The following is a 17,274-nucleotide window of genomic DNA, read 5'->3' as shown; positions in this document are numbered from 1 at the left end:
CAAGTGACCTTATCCAATCCCACGGCTACAAATTCTCCCTGTTTAACAATTATTCTCTATTTATAAACCCAGCTGTGACCTCAACTGGAGTTCCAGACTCATAAAGGTATTTCAGTTTAACCTGACCCATACAGAACTCTATCTTAATCTTCCTCCACCCCAAACAAGCTTCTCCTTCAGGTTGCTCAAGTCAAAAATTAAGGAATTATCCTTGATTCCTTTTCCTCTCATTCCCCACATCTAACTAAGCAGCTTCTAAACATCTTCTGAAATAGTTTAAGTCCTTTCATTTCCACTACTAACCACTCCAGTCCAAACCATCTTCATGCCTCTCTTGAATTATGGCACTAACCCTCTAACTGGTCTATTTCCAGTTCTGGCCTCCTTGAGTCATTTCTCCATACAAGTTTGAGTGTACTTTTAAAAATACTAATTAAATTATGTCCCTTCTCTGCTTCAGCTTCTCATCACACCTGGAATAAAATTCAAAGTCCTAACCTTGGCTTTTGGCACCCCACTCTAGTACTCTTGCCTGGAAAATCCCATGGATGGAGGAGCCTGGTAGGCTGTGGTCCATGGGGTCGCTAAGAGTCGGACACGACTGAGCGACTTCACTTCACTTTTCACTTTCATGCATTGGAGAAGGAAATGGCAACCCACTCCAGTGTTCTTGCCTGGAAAATCCCAGGGACAGGGGAGCCTGGTGGGCTGCTGTCTATGGGATCACACAGAGTCAGACACAACTGAAGTGACTTAGCAGTAGCAGCAGCAACCTTGGCTTTCAGAGCTCGAGATAATCTGGCCCTGGCCACCTTCTCTGGCTTCATTCCCTATCACCCTCCCCTTCGCTCACCAGGCTCCAGCCATACTGACCTGAATTTAATCATATAACACCTGTTACAGACTGAATGTGTCTCTCACCATTCACATATGGATGCTCTAACCCCCAATGTGACTATACTGAAGATAAGGCCTCTGAAGAAGTAATAAGGTTAAAAATCCAACAGGGCCAGTCCCCTTATAAGAGGAGGCTTTTTCTCTCTCTCCCCGCCCACCCACTCCTCCCCGACGTACACACAGAGAAGCCAGGTGACGACACAGCCAGCAAGCGGCCATCTACAGGCCAGGAAGACAGTCCTCAGCAGGGACTGAATCAGCCAGCAACACCATCGTGGGCTTTCCAGCCTCCAGAACTGCGCGAGTTCAGCTGCTGAAGCCACCCAGCCTGCGGTATTCTGTGGCGGCGGCCTGAGCTGACTGATACACTGTCAAGCTAAGTAAGGCTTCGGGGCTCTTGCCTCAGCCTAGAATGCTCTTCCTTGATTTATGACTTTTGGTTTCTTCTTGTCATTCAAGTATCAGCTTAAATTTCATATTTCCAGAGAGGATAACCCCACCTGCTTAATCTAAAGTAGCCACCCAATAAACCCTCTATTTTAATTTTTTATAGAGCACTTACCACTATGATCTACTTTCAACTAACAATTCTCTGAAGGATATTTTAAATCCTAGGCCAGTTTTCCCTTATTATTCATCAATTCTGGGGATGCGGTATTTTACATTACCTTCAGAAAAACAAGATGAAGAAGGTAACTTAGCTACAAAAATAATCTTATATCAAGTATTTGAATAAACATATATTTGGGTAACAGTATAAAAATATATATATTTGAGTAAACTGTATATAAATATTACAACTACACATTTTACCTAATACCACTGCATAGAAAATAGCCTGGATTTTATGAATCTCCTTAGGCACAGAGAAGAGCAAAAACTATTTCTAAATTCCCACATGTTATCCTCAATGATACATTTAAATTTTTGGGTCCTGTTACATAATCCCGCATTCCATTTTTTTTAAAGTAGGTGTTTCTTTAAAAGAAAATTACAAGAAGATTTTATTTGTGGTGATTCTTTTCCTGTTCAGAGAACAGTGATAATCTATGTATTTACTGTGTATAGTTATATATCAAAGATGCTAATGTTAAATTTTCCTTCACACTCAAAATATATAATCTAGCCTATAAGCCCAGTTGCTTATATTAGTTTATAATTTGTTTTTTCAAGAATTAGTTCAAACAAAACTTTTCAGCATCTCACCCTGATAAAGGGGACTGGATTGTCAATGCTTCTGCCTAACTTTAAACTATATGGTTTATACTACTGTAATCAGGATTTAAAATCACTCTCTAGACAAAAACAAGCCAGGGAGGTATTTTCTGAGAGAAAAGTATCTTCTGTTCACAGTCTCTGGGCTCTTTAGTCACTGATGACTTACCTTCTGCAGGCCTTCATGAATGAGGTGACCTATGTCATCTATACTCCTTCCTAATCGTTTAGATAAATACGTGAAGATTGGATCTTCTTTAGGTAGTAGAGGTGCGGAAAGATTAACTCTCTCTTGTACACCCTGAAGAGAAGAAGAAAAGATTGAAAAAAAGAAAAAGGAGAATAGAAAACATAAAAGATTACAATTCAGTATCTTAAGAATGTTTATTCTGAAGGAATTTTAAAAGTAGGAGATGTCTGTTAAAACAAAAAGCTATTTGTAAGGAGAGAAGAAAGAAAAAAAGAGCATGCCTAAGCAAGAGATTAAAGAAAAAAATGAAAACGAGGCCCCCCCCCAAATTTCTCTACTTACTCGCAAGTGCTGAAAAGCATGTATACTATATGGAAGCTCTAGAATTTTAGTACAATCAGGTTGCTCAGGGTCTGGAGGGACAGGAGATTCTGTGTCTATATAATCTTCAGGGCTACAATCAAGAGGCAAGGAGTAACGAATGAATGAAAAGTGAAGAAATGCCAAATTTTTCTCTAATTAAATCATATTCTCAAAGCATCTCACTTTACAATCAATATTAGTCAACATGCATACCTTTTTCATATAGTCGCTGTTGGAATAAATTAGTTTGAGAGTTCAACTTAAAGGAGATAAATCAAGAGTTAAAGAGAAAATAACAGGTAAGTCACAGACTGTTAAAGACTGCAGACTTTAAAAAAAAAAAAAAAAGACTGCAGACTTTTCAGCTAGTAAGACACTGCTAAACTCTTTCTAGAAATGTTAAACCAATTTACACTTTTGTATACAGTCTTCCCATATTTTATGTTACTGATTTTTAAATATTTTTTTCCAATTTGATGAAAAATGTTTTAGCATGCACTTACTTGATCGTTACTGAGAAATAATTTTTTCCACGTGTTTATGGGCCATTTGTACTTTTTACCATAAACTGTTCAATTTTCTACTGTGATGGTAAATAATTGATTTGTAAGAATTCCATACATAGTATATATTTTGAACTTTCAGATTTCAATAAAGTCATCAGTTACTGAAGCTTTTTCTAATTAGAAAAATAATTTTGAATTGAGAAATGTCTGTTCAGGAAGAAGTACTTTTATTTTTGGAAAGAGAATTTTTTTTACCTGATATCTTTGCTCTCCAAAGTTATGTATGTGCCATCATATAGGTCTAGGTCCCCTAAGGGCACCTTGGCTTTGATGCAGTCTGGATCCTCTTTATTATGTCTCTGTTCCAGTCCTGTATCTCTGTCCTCATTCTCTTCTATGTGAATTTTTTGAGCAACTAATTGCTTCTGTTGAGAAGAAAATAAGAACTTGTTGGATTTTTCTCATATTTCAATCTACATACCATGTAAGAGAAAGGAGAATTTAACATGTTGACCAAGTCAGAGAATTCTAAATATGCCCTCGGTTACCTTAGTTGACATGAACAAGCTTCTCAAAACAAGTGTCCATATACAGAAAGTAACAGAACATGACATGTATAATACTGGCACATGAGTGCCTTATAAAATGATCTCTAACTATCTATAAAGCTATATTTAACAACTTTCTAGGCACAGGATGGCTCAGCAATTAAAACTACCTTGAATTGTCCAAACATGTCATATTTCAGTCCTTCAAGACAACCAGCACATTGATAGTGCTAGCTGGAATCACTAGATTCGAGAGAAATTTCTGCCACTCGTATTTTTTTTCCAAATGTATAGAGGAATTACATAACAGCTATATTTCTACTACTCAATCTTAACATTTTGCCATACTCTAGATTTTTCTAGAAGGAAAAAAAATAGTTGAAGCTCCTCTTACAGTCTTTGAAACCCCTCTCTCCCTTTCAAAAGTTACCACTACCCTGGGAATCCCGTGGTTAGGACTTGGCACTCTCACTGTCAAGAGCCCAAGTTCAGTCTCTGGTTGGAGAACTAAGATCCATCAAGCCGCATGGCATGACCAAGGGAAAAAAATAAATACTATAAATAAATAAGCAAGTAAACAGAAGTTACCACTATCCTGAATGTTTTATACATCATTTTCATGTATATTTTTACAAAATATTACTATATTGCCCATACTCTCTTAAATATTACTATATATATATATCTAAAATCAACACATAGCATTGTTTTGCAAGTTTTAAAATTTTATATAAATAGTATCATACTGTATATTCTACAACTTTCTTTTTTATTTATTTATTTTTCTCTCTCTCTTTTTTTTACCCCCCATTTATTTTTATTGGTTGGGGGCTAATTACTTTACAATATTGTAGTGATTTTTGCCATACATTGACATGAATCAGCCATGGATTTACATGTGTTCCCCATCCCGATCCCCCCTCCCGCCTCCCTCTCCATCCCATCCCTCTGGGTCTTCCCAGTGCACCAGCCCTGAGCACTTGTCTCATGCATCCAACCTGGGCTGGTGATCTGTTTCACCCCTGATAGTATACTTGTTTCAATGCTATTCTCTCAGAACATCCCACCCTCGCCTTCTCCCACAGAATCTAAAAGTCTGTTCTGTATATCTGTGTCTCTTTTTCTGTTTTGCATATAGGGTTATCATTACCATCTTTTTAAATTCCATATATATGCGTTAGTATACTGTATTGGTCTTTATCTTTCTGGCTTACTTCACTCTGTATAATGGGCTCCAGTTTCATCCATTTCATTAGAACTGATTCAAATGAATTCTTTTTAATGGCTGAGTAATATTCCATGGTGTATATGTACCACAGCTTCCTTATCCATTCGTTTGCTGATGGGCATCTAGGTTGCTTCCATGTCCTGGCTATTATAAACAGTGCTGCAATGAACATTGGGGTGCACGTGTCTCTTTCAGATCTGGTTTCCTCAGTGTGTATGCCCAGAAGTGGGATTGCTGGGTCATATGGCAGTTATTTCCAGTTTTTTAAGAATCTCCACACTGTTCTCCATAGTGGCTGTACTAGTTTGCATTCCCACCAACAGTGTAAGAGGGTTCCCTTTTCTCCACACCCTCTCCAGCATTTATTGCTTGTAGACTTTTGGATAGCAGCCATTCTGACTGGCGTGTAACGGTACCTCATTGAGGTTTTGCTTTGCATTTCTCTGATAATGAGTGATGTTGAGCATCTTTTCATGTGTTTGTTAGCCATCTGTATGTCTTCTCTGGAGAAATGTCTGTTTAGTTCTTTGGCCCATTTTTTGATTGGGTCATTTATTTTTCTGGAATTGAGCTGCAGGAGTTGCTTGTATATTTTTGAGATTAATCCTTTGTCTGTTTCTTCATTTGCTATTATTTTCTCCCATTCTGAAGGCTGTCTTTTCACCTTACTATAGTTTCCTTTGTTGTGCAAAAGCTTTTAGGTTTCATTAGGTCCCATTTGTTTATTTTTGCTTTTATTTCCAATATTCTGGGAGGTGGGTCATAGAGGATCTTGCTGTGATTTATGTCGGAGAGTGTTTTGCCTATGTTCTCCTCTAGGAGTTTTATAGTCTCTGGTCTTACATTTAGATCTTTAATCCATTTTGAGTTTATTTTTGTGTATGGTGTTAGAAAGTGTTATAGTTTCATTCTTTTACAAGTGGTTGACCAGTTTTCCCAGCACCAGTTGTTAAAGAGGTTGTCTTTTTTCCATTGTGTATTCTTGCCTCCTTTGTCAAAGATAAGGTGTCCATAGGTTCGTGGATTTATCTCTGGGCTTTCTATTTTGTTCCATTGATCTATATTTCTGTCTTTGTGCCAGTACCATACTGTCTTGATGACTGCAGCTTTGTAGTAGAGTCTGAAGTCAGGCAGGTTGATTCCTCCAGTTCCATTCTTCTTTCTCAAGATTGCTTTGGCTATTTGAGGTTTTTTGTATTTCCATACAAATTGTGAGATTATTTTACAACTTTCTTTTTTAAAACTTAATGCTTTTGAGATTTATCTACATTGGTCAGTACAGTGAAGGTCTGTGGTTAGTAAACTGTGTACGTCAGAAAATTGCTTTGTCCTCACTCCTGAATGATGGTTTAAGAGAATATAAAATATTATATTTAAAAGAATATAAATTCTGTACTTAACACTTTGATGCTATTGTCTTCTGGTATTGATTCTGGTATCTAAGTACACCTAGTTGTCACTACTTTATAGGTAAACTGTATTACCTAGTCTCATGGATTTAATCCTATGTCAGTGATTAAGAAGGATAAATAAACTTAAATCTCTAGCTCAAGCCTTTACCCAGGAGTCCACACCAGAAGAACCAACTCTTCACTCAATGTCTCCACTCAGATTCCTAATAGGTATCTTCTTAATATACCAACTTCCTCCCCAGTCTATCCCTCCTTCAGTCTTCTCATCTCAGCTAAAGCCAACTCCATCCAACATCAATTGCTTGGGTCAAAAATCCTGGAATCCTCCTTCACCCCATCTCCATCTCTGTCTCTTCCCAACCACTCCATGACCACCTCCTGGGTCTAACAGTTTTGTAGCTGCTTCCATGTTCTATCTAGATCCAACGTCCAAAACCAGATCATATAATTTTAGAGTTTCTAACCCAAAATGATACTCAACCCTGAAATGGTGTTCAGGAAACTGACGATGCAATTACTGAACCACTAGATGGTTTGGTTCATTTTTTGGTCATTAGGTTTTGTTTTGTCTTCCTGCCTTTTTTAAAATTCTTCCCACCAGACTCTTTTCATGCTCCATCCCAGTCTTCCAGCAGTAGTAAATCTGGTTATCTTCCTTTATCTTGCACAGAACACTGTTGTTCCCTTTACTCCACAGAGATGAAATGAACATCAGACAGCAGAACCTATTCCTGGTTTTGGAGACCAGCAGGTTTATAGTTTTAGCTACATTCTCAACTTGGTGTTTTCTATTCCATTTCAAGTCTACGGAGACTGTTTATGTTGTGTTCAGACCTGACTACATTTTACTTTGATTTCTATTTTGTCTTTCAACTGTCATTGTGCATATGAAGCAGAACTAAGTACTATGTATAAACTCATTATATTACCTTAACCAAATACTGGTGGAGTCATTATTTTTCATTTGCATTTTCAATGACTTGGTAAATGGCATTTTCCCATTACACATACTCGAAGTCTCTTTCTCTTTATATTAAATAATACTGCCACTTAAAAAGATGGATAATCATAAACATATATAGTGTTGTCTACGGTTCTTAAAAACTATTTTCTGCACCACTGCATCTTTCTGAACAATGTGTTTTAAGCTTGCAAGCATGGAGCTCTATAAATTATGTCTACTGTCTTTCTTAGTATTCATAAAAATCAACATTTCCAAATTTATAAGTGACAAAACTGGTAAGAACAAGGTGAGACACTATTTTTAAAATGGTGAGGTGCTTAAGTTTTATAAGTATTCCTAAAAAGTTTACTGCCTACATGATTGATTAGTATGTGCTAAAAGTTCTTCCTTCTTAATTGACAGAAGTTTAAAAAATATATAACTATTACTGTTAATAGATGTACTAGTTTAAATTTATATAAGTGAAGTTTGTAACTTTTATATATCTAGAAGATGAATGGCTACCTGGTTTCATCTCCAGAAACAGCTAGGAGATAAACCGTCTGCCTCTGGTTCTGCCGTAACTTGTTTCATGAAATCAGGCAATTCACAGTCTTTAGGTCTAATTATTTCCTTACCTCTGAAATGAGGATGATCTTTATGATTCCTTCTAACTTTCTAAGACTCTGATTCTACTCTTACTATTCCCAATAATTTTCTAAATCTCATTTTGCAAAATGGGTTTTTTTTCTACAACTTAAAAAAGTTTCATTAAAATTTGAATTCCATTTACACTGTAACTTTTAAAAGGAAGTTTTATGAAAGAAAAAAGAAACTATTTTTCAAATAGTTAACACTATCTGCTACTAAGAAAAATCAGTTTATGAAAATCAATGATAGAAACCAAAAGGTCAGGTATTATTAGAGCTAATAAATATCAGGTTTTCAAAGTGTGGAAAAGAATCTGAAAAAGAATAAATACATGTATAACTGGACCACTATGCTGTACACTTGAAACTAACTCAATATTGTTAATCAACTATACTTCAATATAAAATAAAAATGAAGGAAGAGTTTTCAAGATGCAAAGTGATGAATGCTTTTCACCTCAATCATAAGAACACAAACTACTAAGGTCCTAGTTTTTACTATCTGAGAACTAACAAAATCTTTACCCAAACTCTCCTTCCAAGATTATCTTGAGATAATTCCTCTTCATATTTGATGGAAATATTTATACATGGAAATATTGTTCAAGGATATATGAGTCAAGAATGAGGCATAAAACCAAGGTTCCAGTAGTCTATTTCTCTTACTAGTGCTCAAATGGCATTCTGATTTAAAAAAAAAAAAAGCATGATCTAACAATAGAATATTCCTGTAAAAGTCAGAAGAATTAAGAAATAATACGTTTTAATTCTTCTTTGACCACAGGAGCGCCTGTGAAATGCACCAAGTATCAGCTGCATACCGCTTGCCCAGTTGTCTCACCTCCAGTTCTTTGAGGTAGTTAACTGTTGTTTCTTGTCTCATTAATATGACTAAGTCATGGGGATGCTTCAAGTTCATAGGTGAATCCACCTGCAAGCAAGCAAACAGATAAAACTCAGATTTCATTAAAATCTGTTTGGATTAATAAAGTTTTCTTTAATATGCCTTAAATTATTGTTCAATCACTATTACAGTCAGTGTGAGGTGCTCAGTAAATTTAAGAGGTATTTCAAAAGTGATCATGTGTAAATTTCAGCAAAGAGAATGAGAGGTTCAGTAGCTGTCCCTTGAACTCCAACTCAAAAGAGCAAGGTTTTGAAATTAATATCCTGACTTGACTAATAATATAAGAAATATTCAAGAAGAGAAGAATTTGGAAATGACTGATAAATTCCTTAAAATGTATGTTACACCTATACTAACAAAAAAAAGATCGCCTTGTCTTGATAACACATTCTATATCTAAACAAGTATGGCAGGAATAAAAGGAAAAATACGAAAAGCATCTATTTTTATAGGCTATTTGTGAAAGCCATAAATCAGAGATTATATAAAATAAACTCGGGACTTAAGAGTTTACAATTCAAGTTTCTGAATCATAAACAAGCAACTATGTTGTTGAAGATGTAGGAAGAATGAATCCTTATATGTTGGCAGCAGGCTTATAAACTTATTATTTGGAGGCTCATTTGACAACATGTATCAAAACTTTAAAATTACATACCCTTGATTTAGGAATATAAACTAGGAAACTATCAGTTCAGTTCAGTTCAGTCGCTCAGTCATGTCCGACTCTCTGCGACCCCATGAATCGCAGCACGCCAGGCCTCCCTGTCCATCAAGTGGGCAAAGATACATACAAATATGTTCACTATATTACCTTTAACTGAAAACAAACAAAAAAACTAACCAAACAACAAAAACAAACCTAAGTCCTTCTGTGAGGGAACAGGGAAATCAATTGTCCAATGGAATGGGATACAGAAAAATTAGATCTACTATCATGGAAAGACATTCACAATGCATAATTAACTAAAAAAGTGATAAAGAATAAGTATTTTTTTAAAGAAATTACATTTTTATAGATTTAGATGTATACATGTCTGATATGCCAAAAAATAAGCTGGTTTACTTTTGGGAAGTGGGATTAAAAAGAAAGGTACATTTATATCTTTTACTTTTTACACTTGTATATTTTTCAATTGTCTACATATGTTTATCACAAGGAAAAAACAACACATATACACATGGGCCTTTTTGAATTTCAGGAAAATCTAAGACAGTGGCCTTGGAACCTAACAGATAAATGAAGTTCCTGGTATCCCTTAGGGTTAGATCGTCAAATTATGTACTAGCTCTTCAGAAGTTCTACTTTGAGAAGAAACTACATTCGTGTAATCTCTAAGAACTTGACAGCAGCTCAATTAATTTATTTTAGAGCTAGTTTTTTAAGAGCAAAAGATAGCCTTGCTTAGGCTTTGGTAAATGCAAGCCTATTAAAAAAAAAAAAAATCAAAGAGAGGGAATGAGAATTCTCTGGTGGTCCAGTGGTTAGGAATCAGTGCTTTCACTGCCGCGGGCACAGGTTCAATCCCTGATTGGGGAATTAAGATCCTACAAACCGCGAAGTATGGCCAACAAAAAAATAATAAGAAGGAACAAAAATAACATGGAATAAGTTCAATGGTTGCTTTAATAACATGCACAATAGTACTGGGTGATGCTAGGTGACTGCATATAAAATTCACCCACCTTTCTTCATTCTACCGTCTCAGAGATGCCAGAAGAAAAAGAGATGCTCTAGTCTGGAGTAACTTCCACTCATATTTTCATAGCAATTATCTGAACTATATAATCACCATTATGTAGTTATGGATAATTATCATCTCCCAGGGTCTCTCTTTTATAACTAAATCCCTTCACTGCTTCCCTTGGCTTTCCTACTACATTGGAATTTACATTAAAACTGTACTCTGAATTTAAAAGGCACTAAAAATATAATAGCAAGGCCTATACTTGACCACTTGAGCTGTTAATCTCTATCAAACAATGAAACCTAGCAAAGGCCTACAAGCAAAACACTAGGTGTTTCTCAATGAGGGGTGGAAGTTTTTGCTTCTCTTACATATTCAACAGTCAAATGCCAGAAGGGCAGGGAAAGCGACCATTTTGAATATGACCTGATCTAACTCCAAAGTCCATCAATCTCTTATACAACAATGTAATATAGTGTTTGTAATATATTACAGCACATCAAAATTTTTACAGGAGAAAATGTAAAAGTGATAGGCAGTGGTCAGAATCAAAAGAACTTTAATAGGAGGTCAAAGGAAGTCTTTACTTTGGAACTATCCAGACCTTGAGAGGAACTGATTTAACATACCTCTCTGCAAGTGTATTTAAATGAGGTTTTTAGGAAAAAAAAAAAAAAAAAATCAGGGGGTGGGAGAAGGAATGTGGGAGTGTGGCAATCCCATTCCAAAACACCGAACCAGTCTATTTATCTGATAATTTGAAGAACTACAAGCAGCATGAAAGAAGAAGACAGATGAATAGAGTATAATTTTAGCTTTAGATTAAAAAGACACAAGAGAACCAGGGCTTTATCGTATTTGAATAGAATGGGTTTGACCAACATTCAACTGTGAACATTTCATTTCCTTGAAGCACTGAGTGCAACAAAGATACGGTAGCTAGAGAAGGCACAAGATAAAATTATTAGCAGAAGGGAGCCCGCTGACAGCTTGGCAGCTGAGCTTCTCCTTTTGACGTGGCAGCAAACGGCGTGGCTCTCTGCCAGAGTAGGGTTGATTACAGAAGATTTACAGCCTGACGCATATTCTAACTGAGGTACCTTCACGTTCTTACATTTTAAGACGTTATGCTAACTATCTTTGGCAAATGCCAGTCAGCTTGAATTTCTCTCCTTTTGAATCTCTCTCCTCCTTAGAAGATTAGGAAAGATTACAACTTTGTACATGCCACAACATCCATTCAACTAACAAAAGTTATATTAAGCCTCTATCAACCAGGCCCACTATGAGTCAACATGTGGAGCCTGTGCACTCCTATTTTATATACAGTTTAAGGAGTGGTAATATCCCTTCAAAACCTTCAGCATTTAGAAGTGGCTGCTATAAGCCCAAGAGCAAAAAGAGTGACAAATTACAGAGAGGTATTAATAGATTAAACATGACACAATGCATCCACTAGACCTCAGAGCACTTTATGGTTTTTTCACAAAAGGACAAACAACCCTAAAACTTCCACAGCATAATAAATGATGCTTATAATGACCTGAATTAAAAAGAAAAACTGAAATTATTTTCAATTTGTTATAAATAAGAAGGTGAGAAAGTATGAAATACATTTTAGGGAAAAATTTAAAATGCAGGGAAAAACTGACCATGTGTTTGGAAATTAGCTATCATGGAATTCTGTTCAAAATGATTCATTCTCTCAGGACTTCCAGGTAAACACAGTTTCACTGTTACCACAGCAATTTATTTTAATAAAGAAAATGGCAACCTATATATAACAATCCAATTTTATTTTCCTTTTAATATATTTTATAGCTACATGTATCCAGTTATATAGAACAGCAGTAAATATCTTATTGTCAGGTTCATTTTCATATATTTCATTTGCTGACATCTTTAAGATATTGTTAATTTCTATATCTCTAATTTGGAATCCTGTCTCTGTGAATTCAATAAAATCACATGGTAATGTCATTCTATAAAGGTAATGACTTCACCCCCAAGTGAGATAAAAGATGAACACTGTAAACTCAAAATAACCAACCTAAGGATATAAACACTTTTGAGTTCTACAAAACCAATCACTTTCGAGGCATTCCCTGGCAGTCCAGGGACTGGACTCAGCATTCTTACTGCAGGGACCCTGGGTTTGACCCCTGGGTCAGCAACCCACTCCAGTATTCTTGTCCGGAAAATCCCATGGACAGAGGAGCCTGGCGGGCTACAGTTCATGGGGTCACAAAGACAGGACTGAACAACTAACACCTACTTACTTAGGTACATGATACACTGTTGATTGTTGGATGCAAAGTATCTGATATCACCTTGTTAGATTCTCTATCTCCTAAGGCATCATGGCTCACTGATGACCATCTGGAAAAAAGGTAAAGTGGCTAAGCCATCAGGAATCAGGAAAAAATAAGTCTTTGACCCGACCATGACCAGCTCTGTGACGGGTAAGCAAATCACCTTTTCTGTCAGGGCTCCCGTTTCTTTCTCTATAAACTGAGGGAGCCCAACCTAATGACTTCTAAAAATTCCTGACATTTTCCAAATTCTACCTCTATAAAAGATTGAACACTATCATTAAAGTATCACTTTTAAACAGCCTAAACCACTGAAGTAATGTGATATTCAAATGAGTGAAGTTGTCATTCTTTCAGTTTGCTCATACAAATATGTACTTTCTTTAGGCAGGGACTATTTCCAAAGACAAAGTTAAGAGCTTCTTTTTAACCGTCAATTTGTCAAATGACCCCAAGGCTCCAGTGAGCAGTGCCTGTTTCTGAGCCGTTAAGTTGCTCACTGTATCACAGACACAGTCAGTCCTCTGTCCTCATGCTGCTTAATTCTAACAAAGTTCCAATTTAAAACTTAATAACAAAATAATCTTTTTTCTGATTTATAAGCTAAATATATATGGTTCTATAAAAACAGACACATTATAGACAATCTAAAGGAGAAAGTTAGAATTACTTGAACTTTCAACTTCAGTTCTCTGAAGTTGCCAAATATATTTATCAGGGTAACTTCTCAGCATTTATATACATATATAGCTATGCATATACTGTTAAAAAAATCAGATAATACATCTACTATATTATAGCCTTTCCCCCTCTGTTCTTCTCTAAATTTTATCAGGCTTCTTTCCCAGTAAATACAGATTTACATTATCATATTTAGTAGATGACAATTATGTTAAACAATAACAACTGCAACCTGGGCAACAACAATTATATTAAAAGTCATTTACCCAGGTTGCTACTAAAATTTATGCTCTCCTTTTAACAATACTGGGATGAGTATCCTTACACCTAAGTTTTTTGAAAGTGAAAGTCACTCAGTCATGTCTGACTCTTTGCAAACCCATGGATTATATGGTCCATGGAATTCTCCAGGCCAGAATACTGGAGTGGGTAGCCTTTCCCTTCTCCAGGAGATCTTCCCAACGCAGGGATTGAACCCAGTTCTCCCACATTGCAGGTGGATTCTTTACCAGCTGAAACACCAGGGAAGCCCAAGAATACTGGAGTGGGCAGCCTATCCCTTCACCAGCAGATCTTTCCGACCCAGGAATCAACCGGGGTCTTCTGCATTGCAGGTGGATTCTTTCCTAACTGAGCTACCAGGGAAGCCCCTAAATTTTTCGAATAGCTATTAAATTGTTTTCTTCCCAGAATGGGGATTGTTAAGTTACAGGGATTGGCTTCTAAAAGTTGTATTTTTTACTAGCTTTTCTCCAGAATAGTTGAATCAGCTGAAATTTATAACAATAGTAACCGAGTTTCTACACACTCAGAAACACAAGAAAAGCATGAATATATTTTAATTTCTTTGTTGGCATATGTATTTTTGCCTTTTATACACTTATAAAAAATCTTTCTTTTTTAAAATCCATCTGACAGGTTATACATCACATTTTATGAATGGTGGTTTCTAGCTGGATGATTATTCTCTTCTGGTTTGTGTTTTCTGAGCTTTTCTACAGTGAACATGTATACTTAAATTTATAAAGTATTTCTTTTCTTTAAAGAGCTATGAACAGGTCATCTTGTTAAAATGAAACTTTATATAGTGCTATGCAACATGTCTTCTTGTATTAAAAAAAAAACTGTAATGACAAGTATAAGTTCAGATCTGAAAAATAATCTTTAGCTTTTCCTTATATATTCTCAGAGAAAAAAATTCCTCTAATAGACATGGGACCAAACACTCAAAAAGACAGTATCTACTGTATTTTCTTATTCCTTTCTCCCCTCAAATTTTTATTCTTATCTCAAATCTAGTTCACTGCCATTTTCAAATGATGGCCTGAGGAGCCCTCACCTTTGTGACCCGTGTCAGGTTCACGCAGTTGCAAGCACGAAGAGTTCTGGAAGGATGCAATGAGAGGCAGAAAAGCCTGTTACTGGACTTTGCATGCAATTCTCTCTTCAGAATTCAAGTCTAACTATCGTGGACTTTCAGGTCTAGAGAAGTTTAAGTTCACAAAATATCAGTTTAGCCTGGACTCTTAAGAGAGACTTACACAACTTTGGCTGTAATAATTGCCAAAAAATGTAACATTTTCTAGACCTCTTACTGCAAAAATGTAATTGTATCAGATCAATAAAATGCTACTGTTATGAACTGTCAAGATTCAAAAATAAATTTTTATTAAAGATGACTTTTTTCCCACTCTCAGAGTACTTGTAGAGTATTTTAATAAAAAATTAAAAACCAGCCTCAATTTTATAGAACACCAAGTTACCAAACTAAAATTCAACTTAAATAACTAAAAATGTTGAATCCTGACCATTACATGAATTTTTATGGCCTGATATCCCTATTTTTTGAAGTTACCCTCAATTAGATTTTACTTTATCATTTTCAGTTCTTGGAAGACATAGTTGTAAATACTTAAACTCACATAAAATAATCTAGGTATCTGAGGTATTAAATATACAGCTGTAATCTAGATCTGAACATCTCGTTAGAGCATTCATGTCAATCACCATTTTCTCAATTGATTAGCAAGTAACCATTTTTAATGTGAGCAACTAAGAACAACTTCTTATAACCATCAGTCTACATTTCCTGCTTTACTTCACCAAAGAATAAACAAACAACATAATGAATAAACTAGACAGCTTATAACCTTACAAGAGAGGAAATGAAACACTGGATCAGGACAGCAGAATCATGAATATTTACTTGTTTACTTATTCTTGTAAACACATACAGAAAGAATGTAGCTGCACAGTTAGAGTGGATGCATACCTAACTCAGAAGTGGTTTTTCTTTCCGGCAGAAAATACCAAACACAGAATGATTCAACAAAGACGTCCATGTGCTAATCCCCAGAATATGTGAACATGTCAGGACACAAGGCAAAGGGAATTAAGGTCGCTGATTGAGTGAAGGCTGCCAGTCAGATAACTTTAATTGAGCAAGACAGAGAGTGTCACCTGGATTATGCAACAGGTGGGCCCAATGTAATTACAGGGTCCTTAAAAGTGGAAGAGGAAGGTCACAGAGAGGGATGCAAGGTTGCTGGCTTTGAAGATGCAATAAAATGGGATTGAAAGCTGAGGACTACAGGTGGTTTCCAGAAACTGGAAAAAGCAAGGAAATGAACTTTCCCCTATAACTATACTCCACAAAGACAGGCAGTGCTGCTGTCCCTTTGATTTTAGCCCAGTGAAACACCTACAGGACTGTGAGATAATAAATCTGTGCCATTTTAAGCCACTCAATTTGTGGTAATTTTTAATGACAGCAATAGAAAACTCACACAAGAACCCACTAAGTACCAGACATAACACCAGGCACTATGGTGATGAAAAACACATGTGCACCAGAGGGTAGCTATGGACTGAACTGTGTCCCCGCTCATAAATTCACAGGGAGAAGCCCTAACTCCCAATAAAGTGGTAACCGGAGACTGGACCTTTGGGAGGTAATTGGATTTAGATGGCGGGTCATGAGGCTGGGGGCCTTCCCTGATGGCTCAGCGGTAAAGGATTCACCTGTCAATGCAGGAGATTCAGGTTCAATCCCTGGGTTGGGAAAATTCCCTGGAGAAGGAAATGGCCACTCACTCCAGTATTCTTGGCTGGGAAATCCCACGGACAGAGGAGCTCGGCAGGCTACAGTCCATGGGGTTGCAAAAGAATCGAACACCACTGAACAACTCGACAACTGAGGCTGGGGTCCTCATGATGGCAGTGGTGCTCCTGTAAGCTTGAGGAGATACCAGAGAGTTTGCTTTCTCTTTTTCTCTGCCATCAGAGGGAGGAGGAAGATGTAGCTGTTTGCAAGCCAGAAAGAGAGTTCTCACTAGAACCCAACCATGCTGGCTCCCTGATCTTGGATTTCAGCCTTCAGAACTGTGAGAAAATAAACCTTGGCTGTTTAAGCCACCAGTTCCGGCATTTTGTTATGGTAGCCCAAGCTAACACAAGCTGGGAAAAGACCGAGCACAGGAGGAGAAGGCGGCAAGAGAGGACAAGAAGGTTAGGCAGCATCACCGACTCAACCGACATGAGTTTGAGCAAGCTCTGGGAGATAGCGAAGGGCAGGGAAGCCTGGCGTGCCGCAGTCCATGGGGTCCCAGAGAGTCTGACACGACTTAGTGACTGAACAACAAAAAGCTAAGACAGATTTGCCAATCAAATATTGGAAAACTAATATCAGGGCCAGAAAGGAAACCTTAGTAACTTTATCATTATTCAGATGATGG

General features: G+C 36.7%; 1 protein-coding gene across 2 annotated transcripts in view; it reads right to left on the bottom strand.

Annotated features, from left to right (window-relative positions):
* Window positions 1-17,274, bottom strand: part of TTC17 (tetratricopeptide repeat domain 17) — a 112,118-nt gene that overhangs the window by 83,108 nt on the left and 11,736 nt on the right. For both annotated transcript variants that reach the window (XM_043482709.1, XM_043482710.1), the window contains exons 2-5: window positions 8,794-8,883; window positions 3,427-3,596; window positions 2,645-2,756; window positions 2,282-2,413 (exon numbers count right to left, since the gene is read on the bottom strand). In XM_043482709.1, the coding sequence (XP_043338644.1) occupies window positions 2,282-2,413; window positions 2,645-2,756; window positions 3,427-3,596; window positions 8,794-8,883 (504 nt within the window). The remainder of the gene's footprint in view (window positions 1-2,281; window positions 2,414-2,644; window positions 2,757-3,426; window positions 3,597-8,793; window positions 8,884-17,274) is intronic.

This window comes from Cervus canadensis, chromosome 11, assembly GCF_019320065.1.
Source record: "Cervus canadensis isolate Bull #8, Minnesota chromosome 11, ASM1932006v1, whole genome shotgun sequence".
NCBI lineage: Eukaryota > Metazoa > Chordata > Mammalia > Artiodactyla > Cervidae > Cervus > Cervus canadensis.
This window is presented reverse-complemented; position numbering and strand designations above follow the sequence as displayed.